The sequence below is a fragment of the Aspergillus versicolor genome (genome assembly GCF_001890125.1).
Source record: "Aspergillus versicolor CBS 583.65 unplaced genomic scaffold ASPVEscaffold_1, whole genome shotgun sequence".
Classification (NCBI taxonomy): Eukaryota; Fungi; Ascomycota; class Eurotiomycetes; order Eurotiales; family Aspergillaceae; genus Aspergillus; species Aspergillus versicolor.
In genome coordinates, this window is record NW_024467524.1 from 2383303 (window position 1) to 2408827 (window position 25525).

The 25525-nt window shown below is 52.2% G+C and overlaps 10 protein-coding genes across 10 annotated transcripts; 7 read left to right on the forward strand and 3 right to left on the reverse strand.

Moving 5' to 3' along the window:
• Positions 1–185: 185 nt before the first annotated feature.
• Positions 186–782, reverse strand: ASPVEDRAFT_23684 (uncharacterized protein; the record flags this gene model as incomplete). Its single annotated transcript, XM_040809571.1, has 1 exon — positions 186–782. The coding sequence occupies one exon, from the start codon at positions 780–782 to the stop codon at positions 186–188; it is 597 nt and encodes a 198-aa protein (XP_040662450.1).
• Positions 783–1306: 524 nt separating this feature from the next.
• Positions 1307–1913, forward strand: ASPVEDRAFT_95029 (CENP-S family protein; the record flags this gene model as incomplete). The annotated part of the gene is made up of 4 exons (XM_040818771.1): positions 1307–1339; positions 1389–1512; positions 1693–1726; positions 1796–1913. Coding segments are annotated over 4 exons (309 nt in total), but the record flags the coding sequence as incomplete, so codon positions are not given.
• Positions 1914–2656: 743 nt separating this feature from the next.
• On the forward strand, positions 2657–3838 carry ASPVEDRAFT_48824 (uncharacterized protein; the record flags this gene model as incomplete). The annotated part of the gene is made up of 3 exons (XM_040814081.1): positions 2657–2749; positions 2802–3084; positions 3135–3838. 3 exons carry the CDS (start codon positions 2657–2659, stop codon positions 3836–3838), a joined length of 1080 nt encoding a protein of 359 aa, XP_040662452.1.
• Positions 3839–4175: 337 nt separating this feature from the next.
• Positions 4176–5889, forward strand: ASPVEDRAFT_58576 (uncharacterized protein). Its single transcript, XM_040815422.1, has 2 exons — positions 4176–4981; positions 5037–5889. Exons 1-2 carry the CDS (start codon positions 4539–4541, stop codon positions 5398–5400), a joined length of 807 nt encoding a protein of 268 aa, XP_040662453.1. The 5' UTR covers positions 4176–4538; the 3' UTR covers positions 5401–5889.
• A 504-nt stretch (positions 5890–6393) lies between these two features.
• ASPVEDRAFT_182564 (uncharacterized protein) lies at positions 6394–8240 on the forward strand. The gene has a single exon (XM_040808892.1). It carries the CDS (start codon positions 6459–6461, stop codon positions 8232–8234), a length of 1776 nt encoding a protein of 591 aa, XP_040662454.1. The 5' UTR covers positions 6394–6458; the 3' UTR covers positions 8235–8240.
• Positions 8241–8944: 704 nt separating this feature from the next.
• Positions 8945–10760, reverse strand: ASPVEDRAFT_146150 (putative extracellular protein). The gene is made up of 2 exons (XM_040808083.1): positions 10590–10760; positions 8945–10527 (listed from the first exon to the last, which is right to left on the reverse strand). Exon 2 carries the CDS (start codon positions 10448–10450, stop codon positions 9422–9424), a length of 1029 nt encoding a protein of 342 aa, XP_040662455.1. The 5' UTR covers positions 10451–10527; positions 10590–10760; the 3' UTR covers positions 8945–9421.
• Positions 10761–11809: 1049 nt separating this feature from the next.
• ASPVEDRAFT_121641 (UV-endonuclease UVE-1) lies at positions 11810–13606 on the forward strand (the record flags this gene model as incomplete). Its single annotated transcript, XM_040805905.1, has 2 exons — positions 11810–12055; positions 12116–13606. The coding sequence occupies 2 exons, from the start codon at positions 11810–11812 to the stop codon at positions 13604–13606; spliced, it is 1737 nt and encodes a 578-aa protein (XP_040662456.1).
• Positions 13607–14140: 534 nt separating this feature from the next.
• On the forward strand, positions 14141–19860 carry ASPVEDRAFT_78452 (uncharacterized protein; the record flags this gene model as incomplete). Its single annotated transcript, XM_040816553.1, has 2 exons — positions 14141–16187; positions 16943–19860. 2 exons carry the CDS (start codon positions 14141–14143, stop codon positions 19858–19860), a joined length of 4965 nt encoding a protein of 1654 aa, XP_040662457.1.
• Positions 19861–20184: 324 nt separating this feature from the next.
• Positions 20185–22064, reverse strand: ASPVEDRAFT_122855 (cytochrome P450; the record flags this gene model as incomplete). Its single annotated transcript, XM_040806026.1, has 5 exons — positions 20185–20372; positions 20422–20523; positions 20577–20887; positions 20943–21073; positions 21153–22064. 5 exons carry the CDS (start codon positions 22062–22064, stop codon positions 20185–20187), a joined length of 1644 nt encoding a protein of 547 aa, XP_040662458.1.
• A 1806-nt stretch (positions 22065–23870) lies between these two features.
• On the forward strand, positions 23871–25418 carry ASPVEDRAFT_182574 (indoleamine 2,3-dioxygenase). The gene is made up of 2 exons (XM_040808893.1): positions 23871–24248; positions 24302–25418. Exons 1-2 carry the CDS (start codon positions 23958–23960, stop codon positions 25256–25258), a joined length of 1248 nt encoding a protein of 415 aa, XP_040662459.1. The 5' UTR covers positions 23871–23957; the 3' UTR covers positions 25259–25418.
• The last annotated feature ends 107 nt before the right edge of the window (positions 25419–25525 follow it).

The following is a 25525-nucleotide window of genomic DNA, read 5'->3' on the forward strand; positions in this document are numbered from 1 at the left end:
AGTCGAAGCCTTATATCTCAACTTAAATAACTCAACGGTGTAACAACGACTGAGCCGCTCCATGCATTATGAATATAAGTGAAGGTCTAAAATTACAAATACATTAAAATGTGCCGTTAAAACCCTCGAGCCGTAGAGCAGCATAAAACAGAAACAGCAGGGCCCTGGCTGTACAGAGTCCTAACTCAAGCCTTCTTCTCGTCCTCCGACTCACTCCAGTCCAAAAGCTCCATAAGCTGCTCCTCAGACAACTTCGACGTGCTCCCCTCAGCCTCCTCCTTCTCGAGCTTCTTCGCATGCTTCTTAGCTCTCTTTCTCGCATTCTTCCCCCACTCCGGAACCCCACTGGCCGTTGCAAACTCCTCCGCATTCTCCCCCTCAACCTCTTCAACCTCATCACTATCAACCTCATCATCCGTGTTCTCGACCTCTCCAAGAACCTTTCCCTCACCATCACCGCTCACTCCACCCCTCAGAGTATTCGCCGAAACCCTCGCCTTGGCCTTCTTTTCCTTCTTCTCCGCCTTGGCCTTCTCCTGCTCCTTCTTGCGGTCCCGGTCGTGCATCTTCTTGAAGAAGGCCTCGATGTACGGTCTGATCAGGATGTAGCCAACCACTGACAGGATGACTTTTGTCCAGCGGTAGGCCGTGACTTCCGCGAAGGACTTGTAGAAGTTTGTGCAGAAGCGCGTCACGATGAGTTCGAGGAAGGCGTACAGGTTGCTGAAGTAGTCGCTTAGGGCGTCGGTTGCGATCCCTGCGATATCGGGTGGGGAGGACATTTTGGTGGTGGCTTTTTTTTTTTTTTCTTTCGACTTATTCTCTTTTTTTGTTGGCTTGGTTTGAGAAAAGGAAGAGGAAAAAAGTGATGAGGGATTTATTTGTTGCGGATGGAGCTGGCCGGGTAGCTCGGTGAGGCCGGAAGTGGGATGAAATCGGTGGGTGGGAAAGAAGACGCGGTTGATGCAGCCCAGAATCAATGTCTGGATTGGCCTGAGTAGAAGAGCTCTGGTGTTTACAGACTCTTGAACTCTGATACGTAAAAGAAGCCAAACTGATGAGTCGTTCTGGCAGACATCTTGCTGTCTGGCAAAAAAGTATGTTCCGAATATGGTTAGTGGAGTTCGCACGGATAATTCATAAGTCCGCGATAGCTTCGGCCAATGGTTGGCCCCTCATCGGTCAGACGCGTCGGGCGCTGTTATCGCGTCTCCGTTCTGGAGATATTGCTTGCTGTCTGAATTGATCGGATTGCAATTATAGTGTCTACGAAGAGATATCTTTTTCCGTCAACTGATTTTTGATTATGGACACCGACGAGGACGTTGGCCTTGAAGAGGTACGCATCTCCGGTTCGTGAGCACAAGAAAGCCAGTTAACCCAGTCAGCGCCTGAAATCCGCCCTCTGGTTATCTATTGGGAAGATCGTGGACGAGGAAACAATCAAACTCGGCGTCAACGCCACTCCCCAATTCATCGGCGCTTTGACCGAGCTCGTCTGGGTTCAAATAGGTATACTACCCCGCGACAGTACCAGCTTTCCGCTCATATGGAGGGTGGCATTTCCGCCCGTGTTGGAAAATGGCATCAGTGGCATACTTGGGCGGTCATGCGACTCGAGTCACTGGTGCCATTATGTCATTATATGCCCTAGTGTCTTGGGTAAGGTGGCTGACGGTTGAGGCTGTATAGAAACCGCGAGTCAGGATCTAGAAAGCTTCGCAAAGTGAGTTTGCCAAACCCTGTACTGTCCCAATCTGCGTTTTGGTTTTACTGATAGGTGGGATTGATGCAGGCACGCAGGTCGCTCAACAATTAATGTATCAGACGTGATGATGCTTGCACGCCGTAACGAAGGGCTTGAGTCTATATTAAGAACATTTGTCGATCGACAGCGCGAGCAGGAGCAGCAGCAGGAGGAGGGGGAGGGAGATTGAGTGCTACATTTAGGTGTTCTGGAACTTCCCATGATTATGGGAGCGACAGCGATTGGGTGGCCGCGACATGCGACCACTGAGCACCCCCGGGCTTTTCTTCATTGATAGGTGGGTGAAATCATTGTAGGTTCTGAGCAGGGCTAAGTAAAGTTGTAGGGTGAACTAAGCCAAGAACGCGGAGTTACCGGATTTGGTGAACGGCTTGGAGCCTGACAGGATATGACGCCACTGCGCAGTGCTCATCAAAACGTGCTAATGAAATATCTATGGCGATACCTTGATAAATCGGACGAACACCCAGCGAATCATGGAATGTGCTATCTGACATGCCTGAGCGCTATCCGAATAAAACCAACCGCACTTCCCATTATTCCAAGCAGCGACACAAGCCACCAAAGGTTCGCTGACGACACCTGGTCAGATGAACCCGATTTTTCTGTCAATCAGCTTTCGGTTCCCGCTGTTTCACCAGGTACGAGCCAGGCGAGATGGACGTATTCACCATGGACCTCTGTTGCTCACGTCATGGGAACGTTGTCGGTGGTGGTCTGCTTTCGAGCGCTGGTTAATAAATCAAGTACCAAGTATCGTGGAATTAGGTTTGAATAACACGAAATTGAATTTAACCAAATCACTTGTCCCTCAAATTGGTTGTAGACATTGCCATTGTACTCTTACCACATTTACGAGTTTGCTAGTTTCATGATACGCAACAAAACATGCCACTCATGAAAGCTGTCCGTTTTCATGGCCCTAAGGACATAAGGGTCGAACAGATCGAGGAGCCTGTGTGTGGGAAGGGCCAGGTGAAGGTAGTTTCCTAAGCAATCACAGCACGACATAAGCTAACCACCATTGTCCCAGCTGCGAAACACCTACTGTGGAATATGCGGCAGCGACCTTCATGAATACGCAGCAGGCCCAGTCCTAATCCCGCAAAAACCGCACAACATCACCAAGACCACAGCGCCGGTCGTAATGGGTCATGAGTTTGGTGGTATCGTCGAGGAGCTCGGAGAAGGTGTGACACACCTCTCTCTGGGGCAAAAGGCTGTGGTGCGGCCAACGATCTTCGACCGGAAATGCCCTCCCTGCAAACTCGGTTACGAATATTGCTGTGAGAACATTGGCTTCATTGGCATGTCTGGTATGGCTCCGATTGCGTTTCATGGCTGGCCACGCGCTAACATGATATAGGGTACGGCGGCGGATTCGCAGAGCACATCGCTGCACCCGCAGAGCACTTTTATCCTATACCGGACGATGTCTCGGCAGAATCCATGTCGCTGATAGAACCGCTTGCCGTCGCCTGGCATGCCGTCAACTTGTCACCATTCAAAGATGGCATGCACGGCGACAACGTTTTAATCGTCGGCGGTGGCCCGCTGGGTCTCTGCATCCTGCAAGTCCTGAAAATGCGAGGCGCCAAGCAGACTATGATTGCCGAAATAACAGATTCGCGGAAGCAATCGGCCAAGGACTTTGGCGCAACGCACATCCTAGACCCTAGGGTGGACGATGTCCCCGAAAAGGTGCGCGAGCTGACGAATGGGATTGGCGCAGATGTTGTATTTGACACCGCGGGCGTGGAAAAGGCACTTGACAGCGCGATTGGTGCGGTGCGCGTCCATGGCACGATTGTCAACGTCGCAGTGTGGGAGAAGCGGCCGCATATTCGGGTTAACGAGATGATGTATCATGAGGTGAAGTACCTCGGGGCGGCCTTGTATGACGAGAAGTCGTTCCGCAGTGTTATTGAGGCCATCTCCAAGGGCGAGTTGCAGCCAGAAGGCCTGATTACGGATAAGATTAAACTGGATGATGTGGTGGAGAAGGGATTCAAAACGCTGCTGACGGACCGTGACACGCACTGTAAGATCCTTGTCGATCCGCAGGCATGATGCGGTTCGTTTATTTGCTCAGCGTTGATTAGCAATTAGCATTGTGAGCAGTGCTTTGCAGTGGCTTTGGCAAGCAGTGAATTCATTTTTTCGCTTTGCCATGTATACACTACTGAGCGAGAATTGTGCGATGACGTCTGTTACTAAGTTATTCATTTTATGCATTTCCGCAAGCAAGAGACTGTGGCTATGCTGTGGCTGTGCGCAGCCAATTGACAGGCAAGCTGTGAAGTAAACATGATGTCACAAGGCTGGTAGTGTGGCTGGGGCTGTCACCCAGTGCTGCGTAATTTGTGGTCTCGCCAAAAATTGGCCCATCTTATTGCTCTTTCCCTTCGTCATTTGTGGACCAGCCTGTGACAATCTGCTGGAACGGGTGATGAACAGCCTGTAGGAAGCCGCAGAACCCTTTGATCAACCATGAGTGAGTGGGCAGGGTCAAGGATGTTACCCACTGATCTGCTTGCTGGCGCACACCCTGTCCCCTGGACGCCTGTGACAATGGAATTCTGCTGCCTTTTGCCGTGAACCTGTTGGCCGTGGCCTTCTTTTAAATAACTCCTGTTCTCCTTAGCCTGCATTCTTTTGCTCCTCCCACCCGCTTGTCTTGACGAGTTATCCAGACTAGTGTCTGATAAAAAAAACACCCCTTACTTCACCAACTCGATACCTCACCCGATCGGCACGACATCACAGCACGATGGGAGTCGGAGGCGTCGTTCTTCGATTCTTTAACCTGGCCATCCGGATCCTGCAGTTCCTGGATTCTGCAGTGATCCTCGGCATCTTCTCCTACTTCCTGGCCAAGCAGTCTCAGCATGATCTGGGTATTCCTCGCTGGATGAAGGCCGTGGAGGGTCTCTCAGGAGCGGCAACGTTGTATGCGCTCTTGGGATGTCTCTTCACGTGCTGCCTCGGAGGTGTTGCTTTCTTCGCTGGCTTGGCCATGGCTCTCGACGTCTGCTTCGTGGGTGCCATGGTTGCCATCGCTGTGATGAGCCGCGATGGAACCCAGAAATGCCAGGGCACGATGGACACTCCGGTAGGAACGGGGGAGGAAAACGCGGATTCTCCATCCGGCGTGCAGTACGGATTCGCCTGTCGCCTGAACAAAGTTGTCTTCGCCGTCGCCATTATTGGAATGTGAGTATCCCTCTACAGCAGGATAGAAAAGGAACCGTGATTGACGTTTTAATAGCTTCTTCTTCCTCATTTCCATCCTCTTCCAGTTCCTTCTTGGCCGTCACCACAAGCGCGAGAAGCGTTTCGGTCCTTCTCCCGCCAACAACTACACGTACGGAACCCAGAAGCGCCTGGCCTTCTGGCGTCGCAACAAGACTGCGCCCCAGGGCAACGGTGACGACACGCTCCCTGACCACCCCACCCCCCACGATGTCGAGACGGGACCCGCTACGGGGGAGAAGCAAGGGTGGTTCAACCGCTTTGGCCGTAAGAATGAGGACCCTGCCGCCGCGCCAAATGGTTACGCGGCTCCGGCCCCTGCCAATACGGGGTACGGCAACTCGGCCTATGGTAACTCTGCCTACACGGGCAACTACTAGGCCGATTTCTCGGTGTTGTTGGATTGGACAGATCGACTGTCCGGGATGACCCCTTGCCTTCCTTGCAGGGATGCGATGTACACCCGGCACTGATCTTCGATGAACGAAGGAAAAGACGTACATACATATGACTACTGGTGGCTACAGAAACCACCACAGCGATACCAAACTACGAATATAATCTTAATGAAGTTGTTATTCCAAATCAACGAACACAAGAAAACAAGAACTACACCGCGTTTTCTGGTCTACAGGCATGGCATGACTGAACGAAGACATACACGGCCCCAATCGACATTACGGTATTAGGGCGACATTTGTTGCTTAATTTTGGGCGCTCGACCTCGCACTCTTTTACGACCTACTTGCCTTCTCTCGAGTGTCATTGTATTATAACCACGATATATGTTTTAATATTGCTGGAGCTTTAATGTTTGCGGAGCATCGTTGCTAGACTTGGCTACTCAATATCAGTTTAACTTTGCCTGCTTAACCCTAGCCTTGACCTACGTAGTCGTAGATTGTAGCAGTCTATCCGAGGAGGCATACGGAGTACACGACTGGGAATTTGTCGGGTTCCTTACAGCTGTACAGGATTACGACGCGTCTCGCGAGCCTTGCATATCCCACGACCAGGTGATCGGAGTATTTTGCACAATCACAGAGGCTGTCGAATTGTTTGGCTGCAGCAGTGGGGAGGGTTGTTCTGGCCCTGACACTGGCCCTGGCAAACCTGCCCCAATTGATACAAGGGCATCTACACCGGTTGTTTGCTTCTGCTGGGCGGCCACGATGTTGCAATAATTGCAATAATGCATTTACCATCTCTGCTAGAATAGTAGGCCGACTCCACTGATCTGGCCTGACTCGAGGAGCGTTTTTTCACCGTCTCCAGCCGGTCGCCACCCCTCCATGTTATATAATCCCACAATCCGTCTCAAACTGGCTTCCATCACCTCTGTCGACCTTTGCACTGCCCAATTTCCGCGATGGCCGACAAGCAGCCCCAGGTTGACATTACCGACGACGCCACAGCCGACGCACGGCCCTGCAGCCCAATGCACTTCGGCATCGGCGTCTCGAATCCTGCAGCGACCGACCGATCGGCATCCCGTGAAGATGAAGGCGTCGACAAGGACTCTCCTGCGCCAACTCCCGGTTTCTCATCGATCGCAAGCACTCCGGGCTTTGCAACTCCCGTTACAGGCGCGCAGACCCCCGATCCGCTCCTCGGGAATACTAAAACACCCATCTCGCGCATCGCAACATACGCCGGCGACATCGAGTTGAGCTCGGATGTCGCAAATCGCAAACCGTCTGCCAGTCCAGCTCTGGCTAACGATGTCACGGCAGACGAGGCGGCATCGCCAGTCCAAAGACCGACCAAGCAGGGGATCCCGCCGGAGCTGTCCAGTTTGACGGCGGAGCTGTTCCTGGTTGCGGTGTGTTCTGTCAGCCTGATGCTTTTTTCGTTCTTGCTGGGCGATATGTTGGCCCCGCAGGAGCAGATCAGGGAGGCCCTGGGCATCACGAACTCGGAGCTGCCCTGGATTGTGGGCGCGTTTAACACGGCGAATGGCCTCTCGGTTGTGGTTTCGGGCTCACTGGCTGATCTGGCACCGCCAAAGGGTCTGATGGTTGGTGCGTATGCCTGGCTGGCGGCTTGGAATACTGTCGGTGCGTTCTCGCTTACGCAGTCGCGGTATATCCTCTTCTTCATCGTGAGAGCCATGCAAGGTCTTGCGATTGGAGTGTTGGTTTCTGGTAGTATGAGTATCCTGGGTCGTATCTACAACCCTGGAATTCGCAAGAACAGGGTCTTCTCCGCCATCGCTGCGACTTCGCCGCTGGGATACTCGCTTGGAGCCTTACAAGGCGGCGCACTGCAGGCGCACCTTCCTTGGATTTTTGGCACAAACGCCATTTTCTGCGCCATCTGCGGCCTCGTCGCCTTTCTTAGTATTCCATCCCTCCGCCCCGCCGCTGACCAAGCCGGCGCTGAACCCCCATCGCTGCGCGACTTCGACTACATCGGCGCTGGATGCGCTGCTGGCGGCTGTGTCTGCCTCCTCTTCGGCCTCACGCAGGGCCCCGTTGCGTCTTGGTCGCCATACACCTATGTTCTTATTATTATAGGCTTCCTCCTCCTCTTCGCCCTCTTCTTCTGGGAGCGCAAAGCCGCCCGCCCTCTCATCCCCAACCGCCTCTGGCGCACCCCAGGCTTCACTGCCCTAATGGTCGCCTACTTCCTAGGCTTCGGTTCCTTCTTCGGCGCGTGGCAGTTCTACGTCCTGCAGTTCTGGCTGCGAATCCAGGGCGTTGCTCCCATTACCGCTGCTATCTACTTCATACCCAACGCCCTCGTCGGGATCTTCGCCGCCTGGCTCGTCTCTCGTACCGTCCATATCTTCCCAGGCCACTATATCTACACGGCCGCCATGTTCGCTTTCACACTAGGCCCTGTCTTCTTCATCCCCCAGACCGCCAACACGACGTACTGGGCCCTCTCCTTCCCCGGCGTCGTGCTGGTGACATTCGGTCCGGACCTCGCCTTCGCGGCCGCATCGATCTTCATCACGAGTAACGTGTCGCGGAGCTACCAGGGCAGTGCGGCCAGTCTACTCGTGACGAACCAGAACTTGTCGAGTGCGATCATGACCAGTGTTGCTGATGCGATTGGCACGAAGATTGACCGTGATCCGTCCGGGAGCATCGGGCTCACGGGGCTCAGGGATATCTGGTGGTTTGCGTTTGCGGTGCAGCTGCTGGCGGCGTTTGTGGTTGTTGTGTGGGTGAGGATTCCGAAGGAGGTTGAGAAGGAGCATGTTTCTTGATTTGTGGTAGATTGGATTTATATAGATATAGATATAGAGCTATCACAGGCATGATTGTTATGAATTCGGTTTTTATGAATGGTATCAATTAATTTTGAAAATGTGCAGTAGGTGTACTAGTAGCATCACCATCCTCACATAGTAAGTTATGCTTTGTGCAGTCCCTCAATGAGAGCGTGGATGATTAATACCGGGGAAAGCTGCACAACCTTACCAACACCTGGGAAACGGATGTCAAGGCGTTAGCTGCAGTCCTGTCACTATGGACACTAACTATCAAGGCAGGGCCAGAGATCGACCCTCGAAGAACAGTCCTGTAACATTGGCGTGGTGGAGATGGAGTCATCAGATACGCTCCCCTGGTTTCAATGTCTGAGTTGACCTCCCCCAATTGATCGTATACTACGACGGTAACCCAAAGTTGACTCGATTGAAAGGCAACTTGCACCATACAACAACATAGCAGTTCAATCCGACGAAGACTCACCGGTTTTCGGGTCACTTCCCGAGTCGTTTGCCAAGTCGCTTCCCAGATTATGCGCCCGGGGAATATTCAGTGCATTCATGCTGCAGCTAGCATCCAAGATGACGCCAATATCTGAATGACACCACGTTCTGTTGGGAGCACAGCGCTATGTCAAAACTAACCGATATAGTACGCGATTCTAAACTGGCCGTCGACGACGATGAAGCGTATATGTTAGTTTATCCTGCATTCGAGACCTGCGGGCTGTTTTCGGAGGCTGACGGGCAGCCTATCGACGATAGAACGGACCTATATAGTACCCTGAACCGTTGTAATTCCTTGGTTTATGGTAGTAGGCAGCATTCACAAGTGAGAGCATTTCAGGTTACATACAATTCTTTTTGGCATTCTAAGTTACGAACCCACCGCAACTTGCAACACTACGCCAAAACGATAGGTTGCAAGATGGTACTTACAGTAGCGTCCTTCCTTACTCAGTAACCTCAAATAGAATAATGGAAGATATATATTAACCTATCCAGATAAAGACCAAGGAAAGAAAATAAGGAAGATATAGCGAGACGTATAGAGAGTTGTTAACATGAAAGGCCTGGCAACATCACAGGCGCGAAGAGATACATAACGAAGGTTGGTTTGTTCCAGAAAGGAGAGAGAGAGATGACTAGCTTATTCTGATAAGAACAGGGCAAGTGGCAATAGCTTAGAACCAAGGAGCACGCTCAATGTGGCCATTGACACACCAGGTTCCGGGAGCGACAGGACCCATGAAGACGAGGTCACCATGGACACAGCGGAAGAAGCTGAAGTGGTCAGCGGAGCAGATGTACTCATCGGGGTAGCGGCAGTGGCGGTGCTCAGGGGTGGGGTAATCATAGTGACCAGCTGAAGCTTCCTGGCCCAATGGTGCATGGGCGACAGCAGCAGAAGAAGATGCAGCGGCGGGTGAGGAATCGAGGGCACCGTGGGCGGCGCGGGCAGCGCTGGCCGAAGGGGAGGCAGCGGCGGAGGAGGAGCTAGCAGCGTTGTCGTTGGTGGTCCTTGAACTGCCGAGGAAAGGAGCAGATCCCTCGCATTTGTAGCCCTTCTCTTCGGCCTTTCCTTCGACGGAGGGGCCTGGCTGGGGGAAGTTGACGTCCTTGCCTTCAATGGTCACACATTTGCCGGGGCCGTTGACGTTGGCGACGAAGATCTCTGGGAGGCTGTCGAAGGCGTTGGCCTTGGAGACAGCGGAGAAGCCTTCCATTCGGGCGTTGTCGCTGCCGACGGTGACTTGGGCGCAGTTCATGTACATCTCGCGGTTGCCGACCTTGTTGAACCAGGTCCAGGCGAGGAGAGCCTCACCGGATGGGGCATCAGAGGGGACCTTGAACTTGTAGCTCTTCTCCAGAGGGCATCCACCGATCATAGAGTGGATGACGCGGAAGGTCTTGCCCTTGTCGTAGGAGAGGGAGATCTGGCACGAGCCACCATTGTGGGTAGCGCTGCCTTGGAGTTCAATCTCGTACTCTTGACCGGGCTTGTAGTCGGCCACGGATTTGAAAGGATCGTTGGCGTATCCCTTGCAGGGAAAGTCATCTCCGGAGGTGGACAGAGGGTTGGTGTAGGAGTAGTCCTTTTGGCCTTCGGCCTTCTGGTTGAGAGGGCTGCGAATAGGGTACGGCTTGGACATCTGAATGTGTCCAAGGGCGGACGACGCCAAGAGAGTGCAGGTCAGGAAGAAGCTCTTCATGATGACTGATTATTGAATAGTTGATGATTTGAATTATTTGGAAGCACCAGGCTGCGAAGTGGAAGTTGAAGTGGTATCTGCAGTGAAGCGTCAGGCCAGCTCTACAAAGTCTTATACCGTTGAGCAACACAGAACTTACCAGATTATACAGCTAAGAATAATAGCCCAATAAGGAGTGACAATGATCAATAGGCTAAGACCGAATGCAAAGGAGAGAATTGATAACACAACTCTTGTGCAGCCCAGGCGAGACACAAGGAGAGCGAGAGGGCGAGAGATGGTAGCAACACAGGCCCAGCTCTCGTGCTCCCGTCGAGAGCAGCATCTTAAATAAATCAATCCTCGAGCTCTGGAATGTTGGAAACCTTATTGCACAGAAAAATAGCGCTCAACAGGGAGGATGAATGCCATGCCTGCCCCATATTCTGGGTGCCGGGTATCTGGCCAGGAATGCTGCTGTAAACAGGCAGCGTAACACTGCGGGAGTCGCCCCATACCATTCTCATGGATTCGGTCTAGGCGAGTAACAGAAGCCGCATTGAAGGTCTTCCTCTTGTTTAAGAGACTGAACTGGCCCATTCTCATGGATTGGCTTCTGAATAGGAATGGGTCCCATAGAAGGGGAGAAGTCTATCGACGCGGACATGCGGTCATTGTGGAAGAGATCCGGACTGTCGAAATACCGCTGGAATGCTCTGTGATGTTTGTGACGAAACAGTGGACTGGCCGGAGTTTATAGAAAGTGGTCAGTAGACGTTGTCGAGGGTCAAGTGAGACTGTACAGTCGAGTCAGCAGCGATCAGCTTAAACTCAGCGCGTCGCGTCTCCAGTCTCAACTCTCCTGCAACCACTCCTCCATCTCGGACTGTCCAACCCACGTCGCTCATTTATTCATTTATTCATTTACTCTATCTTCACGAGGTCCATTTGATATTAACCTCGCGTTCTCCTGACGCACCATGATGCCCCGGCATCGCAATTAGTTGACTCTCGTTCGAAGGCCCATATTTCACCCGATCAGACCCCTCCCGCTGAATGTTTGGGCGACGTCTCCCCCCGGAGAGGTTCGTCCAGCATGCCGTCCGTTGGCACAGCGCCGTGGAATCCGGTCCAACCCACTGGATTCGCCACCCCTTTACATTGCGTCGGTCATGGATGACTCGCCCTGTCATAGTGGCGATCTCGATCGCCGCCGTTCGAAAGCCGGATTCTCGACCCCAGTGTCGTGCTTATAGCGTGGTCGCACACTCACTGCATTCCACAGCAGCGCGATCCATTTCGAGGCTTGCGACAACTCCATTGGTTACTACACCCCCTGCGAGCCGTCTCAGCGCACGATCGCTGAGCTTGTCCCACACTATGGAAGGGACCCCCGCGGCGGACACGCCAGTCACGCCAGTGAAATCGGAGGACGAACAGGTCGGGCATTCTCGAGCGGCTGCAGATGAGGGACTTGCGCGTTCAAATCTTGACACCGCGCCAATTGATCCAGAATCGGATGAGGATGTACCGATTGAGCCCGAGGAGCTTCAGGAAGCTCTTTCGCGCACCCCGGCCGTCAATAGCAGCTATCTCCCCCTCCCCTGGAAAGGCAGACTGGGGTATGTGAGTATTCCCGTCCTTGTAATATGAGGCTGTTATCTAATTGCACATGCTCCCCCGCAGGCCTGCCTGAATACCTACTTGCGATACTCGAATCCTCCCGTTTTCTGCTCCCGAACCTGTCGTATAGCGTCGATCCTCGAGAATCGCCATCCGCTTACAGACCCCTCGCAACCGAATCATCCCACTAAAAACCGGCCGGACCGGTCGCGGCCACCAAGCGTACGACGAGGCCAAGCCTATGTTGAGGCGATAGGGCTAGCAAATGTTCGTGATCTGCCGAAACTGATACGATGGAACGAGCGCTACGGTATCAAGTTCATGCGCCTCAGTAGTGAGATGTTCCCTTTTGCAAGTCATAAAGAGCATGGATACCGGCTGGCTGGCTTTGCCTCACATGCGCTGGCAGAGGTTGGGCGCCTTGTCGCAGAGTTTGGTCATCGAGTGAGTGTACACCCAGGCCAATTCACGCAGCTCGGCTCGCCTCGACCGGAGGTTTTGGAGAACTCGGTCCGGGACCTGGAGTACCATTCGGAGTTGCTACAGCTGCTGCGATTGCCTCCCCAGCAAGACCGTGATGCGGTAATGATCCTTCACATGGGTGGCGTCTTTGGTGACAAGGAGGCAACCTTAGATCGATTTCGTCAGAACTACCAAAATCTCTCGCAGGATATTAAAAATCGCTTGGTTTTGGAGAATGACGATGTAAGTTGGTCGGTCCATGACCTGCTACCGATATGTGAGGAACTGAATATCCCGCTCGTTCTGGACTACCACCACCACAACATAATCTTCGACTCGTCTCACGTCCGTGAAGGCACTCTAGATATCATGGGTCTCTATGATAGAATCAAGGCTACGTGGACAAGAAAAAACATCACGCAGAAAATGCACTATTCTGAGCCTGTATCTGCTGCCATCACGAATCGCCAGCGTCGGAAGCACAGTGACCGCGTTCGCACGCTTCCACCTTGTGATCCCACTATGGACTTGATGATCGAAGCAAAGGACAAGGAGCAAGCTGTATTTGAACTAATGAGAACATTCAAGCTTCCTGGACATGAGCTTGTTAATGATATCTTGCCCTATGTCCGGACCGACGAGAACAAACCGTTTAAACCTCCACGAAAGACAAAGAAAAAAAATGGCGATTTTGTCGACCTTGAATCCCAGGTACGCCCTCCCAAGACCGTCCCCGAGGAAGAAGTCGGCATGGGCGGTCCAGAGCGAAGAGTATACTGGCCTCCTGGCATGGAAGAATGGCTCAGGCCAAAGAAAACTGTCAGGACCAAGACCCTGAAAGCTCTCAAATCTCCGAAAAAGGCTCCTGCGCCACCGGATGCAGATGGTGCAGATTATGCCACTCCTACTACACCCACCACTCCAGCAACGAAGAAAAGAACTAGCAGAAAACGCAAAGCGTCTCCTGCCCCGTCGACGCCATCGGCTTCTGATATCGAAGCACCTAATGATTCCGCTGCTGCTAAAAGCGATAAAGTTCGTCGGAGCCGAAGAACTAAAACCGTGAACTATGCAGAGAGCGAGTCGGCATGATCCTTACAACATCCCCCCTCGTATATAGTGTACAATACTATAAACATAATATAATGCGACATAAATAGAACCGGAAATGACACTGTTTGACAATCAACGTCTTCTGTATGCCTATATCATACATAAATCAATGATCAGCTGCCTCTCACTTGACCTTCGAACAATTCTCGGCTTAGAATTGAAACCCATACGTTCAGGATACCCCTTTTCGTCTACTGAACCTCTCTTACTTCATACCCCCCCTACCACCAGTTTTGCTCCAATAAGTTTATGTTGAACTCCTCCAGTCTCTTCACCTACTCGCTTCAACCTATCTGAGTTCTGACACTTATTCTAACTGCTCACCTCTTAGTCCTCAGCTACGTTCATGGTCATACCATCTCCAGGTAAAAAGTATCCTTGACAGTAGCACTCCCAAAACTCACAAAGGATAGGCGATCCTAATCCAAACCAACAGTCCATGGGCAAAAGAGCCTAACATCCCCACCTACCATCACCCTCCCATTTAGGCCCAAAATCTAGGGTTTACCCACAATGGCACCTTCAAAATGCGACATCAAGGGCGTGGACTACGAAAAGGGCTATCTCCAAACCATGGACCAAGTCTCCACCAAAATGGCCGGCGCACTGGGATTCAAAGACACAGGGCAACTCTGGGACTTATACCTGAAAGACCCCGCCACAAAAACCATCCTTTCACACTGGCTCGATATCCGCAAGAAGACCTTTGGCGCACAGCTAAGACATGCACAAATGACGGTCCGCCCGGCGGCTATAAATCGAGCCTTCGATCCCAAGATACAAGCCATCATATCTAGTACCAGACAACCGCGAATTGGGCACGACGGTATCGACGAGAAGTCTCTGGCACCAATGGTTTGTCTCTGGATGGCATGGAAACTTATCAAAGCGACCCCCAGTCTGTTTAGACGTAGCCGGCTGGATACCAAGCCGCCACATGTGGACCCGTACGATATCACGCATGCTTATAAGCTACTCTCGTGGATATATCGGAAGCAGATGGGAGGTAAGATCCCCATAACGAAGCCGCGGAGTACGGCTGCCGAGTCGCCGGTTTTCTTCCACGAGGGCCTGGGGGCTACGACTGCGGCGGGGCCGAGTCGGTCAGTGCGGGATTTGTTTGGGGTGTCTTCGGGTGATGCGATAAAGGCTATGGAGAATGAGAGGGCCGTTGCTGTGGCGAGTCGGGATGAGGATGCTGCCAGGGCTCTCAAGCTTGATGTTGTGGGTGAGCTTACGGATGCCATATATACTGAGTCGAACCCGGGAAGACAGGTTGGCGGTGGACGGACGCCTTGTCTTCCGATTGATCGGGCGAACCTATTGCGGCATCTGATGGAGATTGATCGCTTTCAGCATGATTGTATCTTGAGTGAGACGACTCATGGTCTTTCTGGTGATGGTGTTGCTGGCACAGATGCACCTCGCAAGGTTGCCCTAACTGTTGCAAACACAGAAAATGCTCTTGACAATGGCCAACACCCTACTGCGTCAACGGACCAGGGGCCGTCTAATGGGGCAATCCCAGTTTCGACCATGGACGCAAGGCCCAAAAGTACTGAGCTTGAAACAGTCTCGCCGTCTCCAGCACCAGCCGCTCTATCCTTGAATCTTGAATCGCTTCTCGAGAATCCGACCACGGCCGGACCAGATATCCCGCCTTGCGAGATCACAACCGTTGAGCTCGTGAATCCAGAACGCATCCAAACCATGCACAACGAGCGCTACGAGGTGCTACTCCGCGAGTTCCAGCCAAACGACGACCCAGCACAGTACACATCTGCTGATCCAGGCAGTGGGAGCCACGAACATAGATGTGCGCTTCGACGTCTCTGCCTACTTGCCTTCTCCCCACGACTCGATAAATTTGTTTCGCGGATCAACGCCAAACACGACCTAACTGGCCAGCTCAAGGACCACGCAGAGAAAGAGGATAGAGGGTTTGCACTATACTACGCAAACACAGCCCTAGACCCTTCCGTGCCCATGCCATCTACCCCACTCCTCCAGGGCTCATACCTGGCAATGGACACACCCAAGCTGCGAATCCTACTCAAGATACTACACGACGAGGGTATTTTCGATACAGCTACAGCAATAGCAACCCGCCCCCGCATCATAATCGTCGCTCACTGGCCCCTAATTCTCTGGATGACAGAGATGTTCCTAAACTCACTCTCCGTCCCCTTCGTGACAATCCGGCCGTCCATGTCCGCCAAAGACCGCAAGAAAACCATAACAAACTTCACGACTGCGAGCCCCAAACGCGCGTGCCAGGTGCTGCTCACGAATTTCAATTGCGGGGCCAAGACGATGAATCTGCATACACGCTGCTCGAGGATGGTTGTTATGGAGCCGCCGCTGAGTTTGAAACGACTCTGCCATGCTATTGGGGGTATTCATCGGGTGGGACAGAAGGAGAGACAGAAGGTTTGGATCCTTTATCAGGATCAGACGTTTAGTCGGTGGGTTGAGGCGAATAGTACGCTGAATTCATTGCCTTTGGTTGCGGCGAAGATGGGGAAAGAGAAGCAGGGCGAGGGAGCTGGAAGCTCCGGGAGTAAGTGCAAGAGCAAGGGCAGGGCTAGTTATGAGGGTGCGGAGGCAGAGTTGACAAGGCTGTTTGGGAGGCCTTGTGATTTCTCCAGCTTTATCAATTATTGCGATCTCGGGGATGGGCTGGCTGTATCTGTTCCTGCTAAGCGGGCGAGTGGTGGGAAGGCAAGCCTGGACGAGCGAAACGGGCGAAGAAGCAAAGAACTAAAGAAACCGAGGAAGTATGATGATGTAACTAGCGAGTTATTTCGTGGTTTTATTAGCATCTTCGTATGAATGGACCTTCTCGGAGATATATAAATATATAAAGGCACGGAGCATAGCACAACTATGTTGGTAAATGAGAAGAGAGAACAACAAAAAAAAAAATGCCGACAATGAAACTAATAAAGATTAATTAGATTTTATCATTTAGCTGGTCAAATTAGATCCAAGTGTCAGTATGAGTATTTAACTAGTTATTTTTTGACATGATGACTTAACACTGCGCGAAAACGTCACAGTCCAGCCCATTTCGTTCCCCACAGGAGCAACAACCGTCAGCAACCAGACGCAGCGCTTTTCCTCTTCATCCTCTCACAATTTAATGACTTTTATATCTGAATATTCGGAGTCGAGGTAAGAATATTTCCACTTGCTTCACCGGTATAACCCCGCCTTTGTCCTTGGCTTCCTTCAGCCGCTGCTGCCTGCGCACCTCCGCGGCGAAACAACACCAGGAGACTGCAACTAACGAGCGCACAAAGCCTTACTCGATAGACGAACCGGATCCCAGCTCACACTTTAACCCAACCAATCCCACTCGATTGAGGCCACCGTCGAATCTGGCTCCGAAATCTTTCTCCCGGAGCCGCTGGCGAACCCCGCCGCCGACCCTCGCGAAGCGGCAACAGCCACAACCGTTCCTTCACCCACAACACCCTCGTCGCTTCCCTCTCCAAGACCCAATCCCAAAATCCAGCGGCCACGGCAAGTTTTCTCGTCTCTTTCGCCTCATATTTGGACCCCACGCGGGACGCCGTGCGCACCTCCGGCTGTGGAATTTCCGACACGAGACCATCCCCGCTGTTCGGCACCGGGCGCAGGCGAGGGTTTACCGAGCGCTTCTCCAGCGACAGGCGAGGCTCGCCAGGAAAGCGGAAACAGGGAAATTAGGCCTTAAGGAGTTTCTTGTCGGACGGAGACGGCGGCGACGCCGGGGCGTGAGCGGGCTTGTTGGGGGACTGCTGGTGCCGTCTGAGAACGCGGCGCGAGGTTTAGGAATAGGAGCGAAGGCGAAGACGAAGTCGCCTAGCGGGGACATGTCAGAATACGGGTCTCTGTCGTCGTGGGGGAGTGGTTATGGATCAGGGACGCGGCGGAAGAAGGTGTTTGACTATTTGAAGGCGGCGAATGAGTTGCGGCAGTCGTATGCGGCATCGTGGACGGCGCAGCGGAATGCAGCACGAGACTTTGACGAAGAGTATTTGAATACGCCTGGGGCGTTTCCGGATGTTGAGATTGCGCGGGCTGGGGGTGAGGAGATGATTATTTTCCCGAGCTATGCGAGGCGGTTGGATCCGGACCGAGTAGAGGAGATGAAGAGACAGAAGGAGCAGCAGCAGCAGGAGCGTGACTCGATTGACTCGATTGATGAGTATCATGGGCTGGATCAAGCGGAAGAACACGATATGCCGGAGTGGAATATCTTTGATTCTGCCAATGCTGTCGTTGCGGTTGATGTACGGGGGTGGGTGTATGCGCCTTATCGTGGGCCGATGACTCGGAAACAGCGGCTGGTGGTTGCGCTGGCCCGGCGATTGAGTGGTGTGCCTGCTCCCAGCAATAACGAGACTGGCCCGGATGGATCGGATCAAGATGGGGAACGATTACCACATATGACTGAGAAAAGGGAGGAGGAGATTGTCAACACGGAGGCACAATCGATAATTAGGAATGCCGACAAAGGGAATGAGTTGAATTTGAAAGAGGCTTCAGATTCCCTTGAGGACGATATCCCTGGCCGCAGTCCACAGCGAACACCAACAACCGCGTCAGCTCAGTCGACGCTGTCGGCACAATCTACGCAGCTAAGTAAGGATGAGCTTTCCGTTGCGAATGCTAATCTTATGCAACGGATACGGCCGTTCTTGTCGAGCCCAAGGGCTGAGATGGCGGTGACTGTTTTCTTCTTCAACGATAAAGAAAGCCAGTCAAAGAATATCTTGACAAACGAGGCCGGCCATTTCTCTGTTCGAGTGTCACTACCGTTCATTCCCACCCATGTCCGCGTCCTTGCTTCGGAGGACCTTTCTGGTGTGAAGGAGATTGAAATCATTGAACCCAAGGGAGTCAGTATGATAAGTGATATTGATGACACGGTAAAACATTCTGCCATTGCGAATGGCGCAAAAGAGATGTGCCGGAATGTATTTGTCCGTGACCTGTCGGAGCTGACCATTGACGGTGTTACCGACTGGTATAATGAAATGGCCAAACTAGGCGTGGACATGCACTACGTTTCCAGTTCGCCGTGGCAGCTTTATCCACTTTTAGATCGCTTCTTCAAGATGGTTGGACTTCCGCCTGGATCCTTCCATCTGAAGCAGTATAGCGGTATGTTGCAAGGTGTCTTTGAACCTACTGCAGAGAGGAAGAAGGGGGCCCTGGAGCAGATTCTAGGAGACTTCCCGGACCGGAAGTTCATCTTAGTTGGGGACAGTGGGGAGGCAGATCTTGAGGTGTATACCGACATTGTGATGGCAAATCCGGGCAGAATCCTCGGCGTATTCATACGCGATATCACCACGTCGGAGCGCGCTACATTCTTTGAAAAGTCTGTCCCGGAGCAGACGCCTTCCCGCATGCGCAGCACTCCTGAATTGGCTGAACATTCCGATTCGGCGCCCAACAGGCCTACATTACCGCCACGGCCGCCACGAACGTCCTCAGACCCAGCTTTAGAAACTAAATCTGCACAGAGCGACGACTTGATTGACCTTTCGGAAGAACCTGAAAAACCGCAAAACTTACGAGCGCCACCTACAGTTCCCTCGAAACCATCCTCACTCCGCTCCGTCACAAATACAACCGATATCACAGAGAAACCCGGGGAAGCCATCAAACGCAAACCTGCGCCCCCTCTACCGAGACGGCGCGGCGGTGACCCAGAGTCGCTGTCACCCGGTGAACCTGTATCGGGACGGTCATCTCCTGGCACGGAAACTGGTGGATCGAAACAGCCACCGCCGCCTCCACCTCCTCGCCGATCTAATACTGGAGCATCATCTATGAGCTCTACTTCTCAAACGAGCGCAAACGCGAACCGTCAGGCTGCGGATCAGCAACCGCCATTCCGTACATCGACTACACCTTCCTCCCGGCCCTCTTCTCCAGCAAATACCAGCTTATATCCACCCCCACCGCGCACTCTCCGATCCCCACCTTCGAATTCCTCACTTAACAAAACTAACGCGAACAATTCAGCAACTCCTCGGATTCCTCTTGGGAACAAACGGGAAGAACTGTGGCGGAGACGCTGGGAACGAGCTAGCGAGATTTTAGGTGACAAGGGGGTAGTGCTGGGTAGCTGGCGTGTTGGAACGGATGTAAAGGACGTAAGTCTTTGGCTGGTGAAGGAAGCAATGAAAGAGACACCGAACGAAGCGGAAAAGGAAAGGAAGGCCAGCAGTGCATGAACTAATGGGCCATAGCCATTTCTAGATGTGTATATTTATATGAAAGCCTGCACATAAATAAGTGAACAGCTTCTATAGCAGATACAATACATGACTGACCACTGAAGCGATATCTCGCATGGTATCACAGGACCTAGCTTTTATCAGTTTATACGTGCCTACGCAGACATGTAGACATCGATGCCGGCTTTTATATGCAGCAGAGTTGGGCACTAGGTCAGCTGACTCGCCAGGCCCTAACTTGGATCGGGCACGGCGGTTGTTGGTCATCGAGTGTAGCAGTCAAAGTAGATTAAACTCGTTCACAGTACTAGAAGGTATAGCCTAGGTACGCGGAGTAAATAAGAGATCAACATTCCCAGGATAAAACACAAAGTTATCCTTCGCACCCCCCAGAAACCTTGACCCGTCTTCCCCCGGAGCAAACTCCACATCGAACTCCATAATGAGCTGGGCAATTGTATCGCGGAGGTTAATCAATGCGAGCGGTCGTCCAATGCAGTTAAATGGGCCTGGAGCCGTTAGCAGCCTGAATGAGTAACGAAAGGGATAAGGAGGTACCAAGACTAAACGGTGCAAAAGCAGATTTGTGCCTGACCAGCTCCGGCCGACTATACCATCGCTCGGGGATGAAATCTTCTGGCTGGGCGTAGGCCAGTTCGGCTACTCAAGCTTATTAGTAACGTATTAGGGACACGGCTAGAAGGGTGACTTACACCGTCCTACCACATACAACGGACAATAGACATGCATATCGCCAGGAACATGGATGCCGTCAACGACGATCCCCTCGGGGGGTGTCTTGCGCTGCAGCGCGCTCGGAACGGCAGGATACAGTCGGAGGACTTCATTGATGAAGCCATTTAGATGGTCGAGGTGGGCGATCTTTGCATTCAGGAACTCGTATTTATCCTCGCCTTCGCCTTCGCCGATGAGCGGTTCTAGTTCGGCGCGCAGTTTGGCTATTTCTTGTGGGTGGCGTGCGAGTTCGTAGAATATCGCGGATAGTGCGCCGGATGTGGTGTCGCTGTTATCTATGTATTAGCGATATGGAATGTATCAAGAGGGAAAGGGGGATATACCTTCCTGCGATCACGATGAGTTGTGCGTCGCCGTATAGCAGGAACTTTTCCTCGTGCGTGACCTCTGATACGGGCTTTCCTTTCAATGGGGCAAGGAATGCGGAGCTGATATTTGGGATTTCAGGGGGGTTCTACAAGGATCAGGACCAAAATGCCAAAAATGCTATGGAGTATATGGTAAAAAGGAACTGGAGAGGAATAAGTGTTTACCTCAAACCTGTCCATCAGCTTCTCTCCGCAGAAATTCACAAATGTCCAAAGAGCCCTGGACAGTCCCGGGATGGCAGCAAGCATAGCAAACGCCCAAGACTGCACAAACATCCCGATATTATCCTGCATCGACGTCATGTGCTCAATCACCCAATGCTGCCTTCCCTGCTCCAGACACTGAAACCCTTCGCCAAAGGCCAAATCGCCCATGACATCGAACGAGAACAGATCGAACCATTTCCTAATATCCACGCGCGGGTCGTTGCTGGACGATATCTCACGGATCCGGTTGATTAGTTGCCGGCGGTACGGCCTGATGCGCTGCTCATATCCGCGCAGTAGTTTATCGCTGAACGCGGTGCTCCAGACGCGGCGGCGGGCGTGGTGCTGCTCGGTGTTGCGCATGAGCTGGAGGGAGTTGGTTGGGTAGACCATTTCGTAGTTCTGGCCCTTTCTGCAGCGGGAGTTGGGGCCGTAGACGAGTTCGACTGCGTCTGGGTGTGCGATGGAGAGGTCGGAGGAGCCGATGCGGACGAAGAGGCCGTGCTTTTGGTGGAGGTCGAGGAGGGTTGTGTGCAGGTTGTTTTTGAGCTGGGTTGAGAGCCATGATGTGGAGGCGCGGGCCGGGAATGGGCCGGGGAAGTTGTTTAGAGGGTGCAGCAGGATTCGGTAGATTAGGAGGCTTGAGTAGAGGCCTAGGAGGTAGGAGGATGCGACTGTGCAGGCTGTGGTTAATGCTGTGGCTAATGCGGTTTGCTGGATGTATGAGAGGATGGCGGTCGCAGAGATGATGCTCGTGAAGAGGAGCTTGATATAAAACAACCCGTAAAGATGATGCTCTCCTCGATTGAAGTAGGCCACATGGGAAAAGACACCGGCCAGTGCGGTGCTGGCGTACAGTGGGAGAGCCATAGTCGATGCCTGGAATTATAATTCAGGTGCCTCGACGGCCTATATATGCTGCCAACACCCCTCCTCGACCGTCGACGCTAACGGAGAGATGGATTGAACCAGCGCAGCATTAAAACGGTTTCGTTAACTTGCCAGGATGTCAACCGGATTTATTGCCCAGTTGGGAAATGACAGGTTACAGTCCTATTGTTAATGTAATATGCAGTGAGGGGCAATGATCAATCAAATCAATGTGAATGGACAGAGCAGACTGGCGTCTTGGCTGCATCTCGAGTCTACTGGTGGGCAATGCTCAAGTTATTATGCCATGTTATACCACTGCTGAAAGAGGCGAGACTGTATGGTAGTGATTGGATATTTTGTTGAGGCGACTACACTGCAGTTACAGACTTGAAAAGCGCCTTGATATCACCATAAAAAGGCTGCAGTGTCCTCTGCACCATCAGACGTTTCCAGCAGGATAGCCGGAGTATGACAGCCATTTCCTTCTATAAAACACTCCTCGTCGCGTACCTCCTGAGCTCGGGAAGCCTTAGGTCAAATAAGCTTTAAGCGACACTCTGCCTTAGGCATGAGGACCATCTCGTGCAAGTCATCCATATCGTGCTCAAGCTCGACCCCTGAGTTCCTAGGCCTGCCTATCGTCCGGTCGGAGCATCATGAAAAGAAGTGGGAGGGGGGCCTACGTACATGAAGAACAGCCAAATGCGAGTAAACCCTTTTGTTTTAGTGATGAAAATGGACGAGCGGGATGTTTTCCCCAGGCCCTGGAATTTCGCGAGTAGCTATCATGCGGAATGGGGAAGTGGCTTTGGATGCCCTAGAGATAGATTAACACCATGATATTCGGCCACGTACGTGGGTAGAGGCCTACTTGAGCAGCCGAATTCAATATTACTCGGCGCAGCGCCTCGAAACAAGTTGTTCAGTGTCGGCGCGAGGGTAAAAGCAACTCCAGACACATCTTGAAGCCTGGATTTGCAAGCTAAACTTCGGACTCTGTCTAGTGCGACCGCGAAGGCCACGTTGCGAAGGTCTTTAGGGCCGGATATGCAATGGCTGTGTCGATGCAGAGATGGGCTGTAACATCCAGTGTGCAGCATTATTAGCAATGTGACATCCCTGTACCTCTGGACATGTCCGAAATACCCACAGGAATCCAGATCCACGTGTGTCGGAGTCCTGGCGGGCTCGTTGCTCAACGACATTGGTAATAATTGGCTTCTCGTCGGACACAGGGAGCTGGAAGGGGATGGGAATGATGGCAGTGAATACTTGCAGAGACACCCCTAGTAAGCAAGTAGAGACAAAAAGCAGTCGCAAGGCAGCACGAGGATGCCTTACTTCATATAAGCCTGGTCATGACGATGTTTATCCCCTGCGTCCTGCTATTTAACCTGATCGTCGCGCTTGATGAGAGAGCTGGAGCCGAAACCCATCTGGGGCCCGACATTCGACAAATCGGGTTGGAATTGACAATTCAAGGGCCTTGGAAGTGTTGATCCGGTTCGTGCTCCACCTGCTGATCGACGTTCAATCGTGCAAGAGGAAACGCACGTAGGGTGTGGCTGGCTGGCCCTTCCACAAGTCTCTGCTTTGAGGAAAATCCAGGGATCTGTTCGGTCAGCCCCAGCGGTGGCCAACCCTTGCAGCAATTCTTCTACCCACAGTGGACGACACCGATACCTTTTGGGTAGACATCGTGCAGGCTCTGTGCATTATTCGCTGACCGCTGCCAGCCTGCCGCATAATATTACATCAAGCCCTTGCTCTGTTGCTAGCATCGGCATCATGCGAGCAGCACTATATGATTCCTCGTGATCTCAGCCCCCTGACGAATTTTCTTGATGATGAAAAAAAAAAAAAAAAAGAGAGAATCTAAATTACTGGATAATGGCCATTGGTATATTAAACCCCAGCGACTACGGGGTATCGAGAGAGCTTGGTTTCTTATCAGACACGCCTCCCATTCAACGCCTGGCCATTCCACGATACGATCCATGGGAGAAGACAGTCTCCAGGCTTCCGACTTTGATTGAACAGCGCAGATTACGGGACGAAGTCCATAGAATCCCGATTCTATCAACAACGCCGTTGAGGACGTGGGCTGAGCGGACACGAGCATACGTGTGCTTGGTCTTTTTAACAAATGGCTACGTCTGGGGTGGCGATGAGCCGGCGACGGTATGAGATACAAAGCAAAGAAAGAAAGTTATCATTTGGCTAATGCTCGACAGGTCCTGCCCCCTTGTCTCAGCATCCCTCTCCTCGAAATATGCAGCCATCTCGACGTTCCCCCGATAGCAACATATGCTGGAGTATGCCTTTGGAATTATAGCCTCCGCTCACCCATGGGATACGTCAATCAGCTCGAAAACCTACGGAGCAATACTTCTTTTACCGGGATAATAGATGAAGAATGGTTCTATATGGTTTCGGTTGCCATTGAGGCCCAGGGCGGGCCATCGATCACGGACTCGCTCGATGCAATCCAAGCAGCCTACAATAATGACCATGAGAAGGTAGTCGAGTGTTTGAACTCCATTGCTGAGAACTTGTTGCATATGTCTGTGCTATTGGGGAGGATGAACGAGAGGTGTTCACCTCGGCCCTTCTATACACAACTCCGACCCTTTCTCGCCGGCACGAATCGAATGAAAGAGTTCGGACTTCCCGAGGGATTAACTTATGACTGTGGCCATGGGAAGAGATTATACCGGTCCTACAAGGGCGGGAGTAACGCACAGAGCACCCTAATCCAGTTCCTCGACACCGTCCTAGGCGTCGAACACCACTCCGACGACCCAAAAGGCTCGGCAGAGTTTACCAACGAGATGCGGAACTACATGCCAGGCGAACATAGGAGGTTCCTCGAGGGAGTATCGAAAATCGCAAACATCAAGGCCTTCGTCCACGATAATCGCGCGCATACTGAACTCCAGGCCGCATACAATAGGTGCATACAGGGTATGTGCCGCATACGAGACACCCATTTCCAGATTGTCGCGCGCTTTATCCTCCTGCAATCGAAGAAAGGATCTGGTCATAATCACCGTCTATTGAACTCTCCACAAGATGACCCGGTACCTCGCGGGACTGGGGGGACGGACCTTGTTCGGTTTCTCCAGAAGACGCGAGAGGAGACTGCTAAGTGTAGGGTTCAGAAGCCTACTACAGTGGTGGATAATCCATGACCGAACAAGCGTAGTTGATTTTTGAAGATGGAAATTCAGTGATTCAACTCTCGTAGTAATAATAGATTTACTTTTCTCAACTGCCAAATATTTCCAGTGAAGCGATCACGCACTTGAGGAGTTTTCGACTGATGGACTTGAATCCGAACCAGATCGGCGGGTCTTTCCCTGCAGATTAGACACCTGCAATACTTAGATTCGACTGCAGCTCTAGTGTAACCACACAATAGTCATTACCTGAGCCTGGAAATACTCTAATCCTTACTG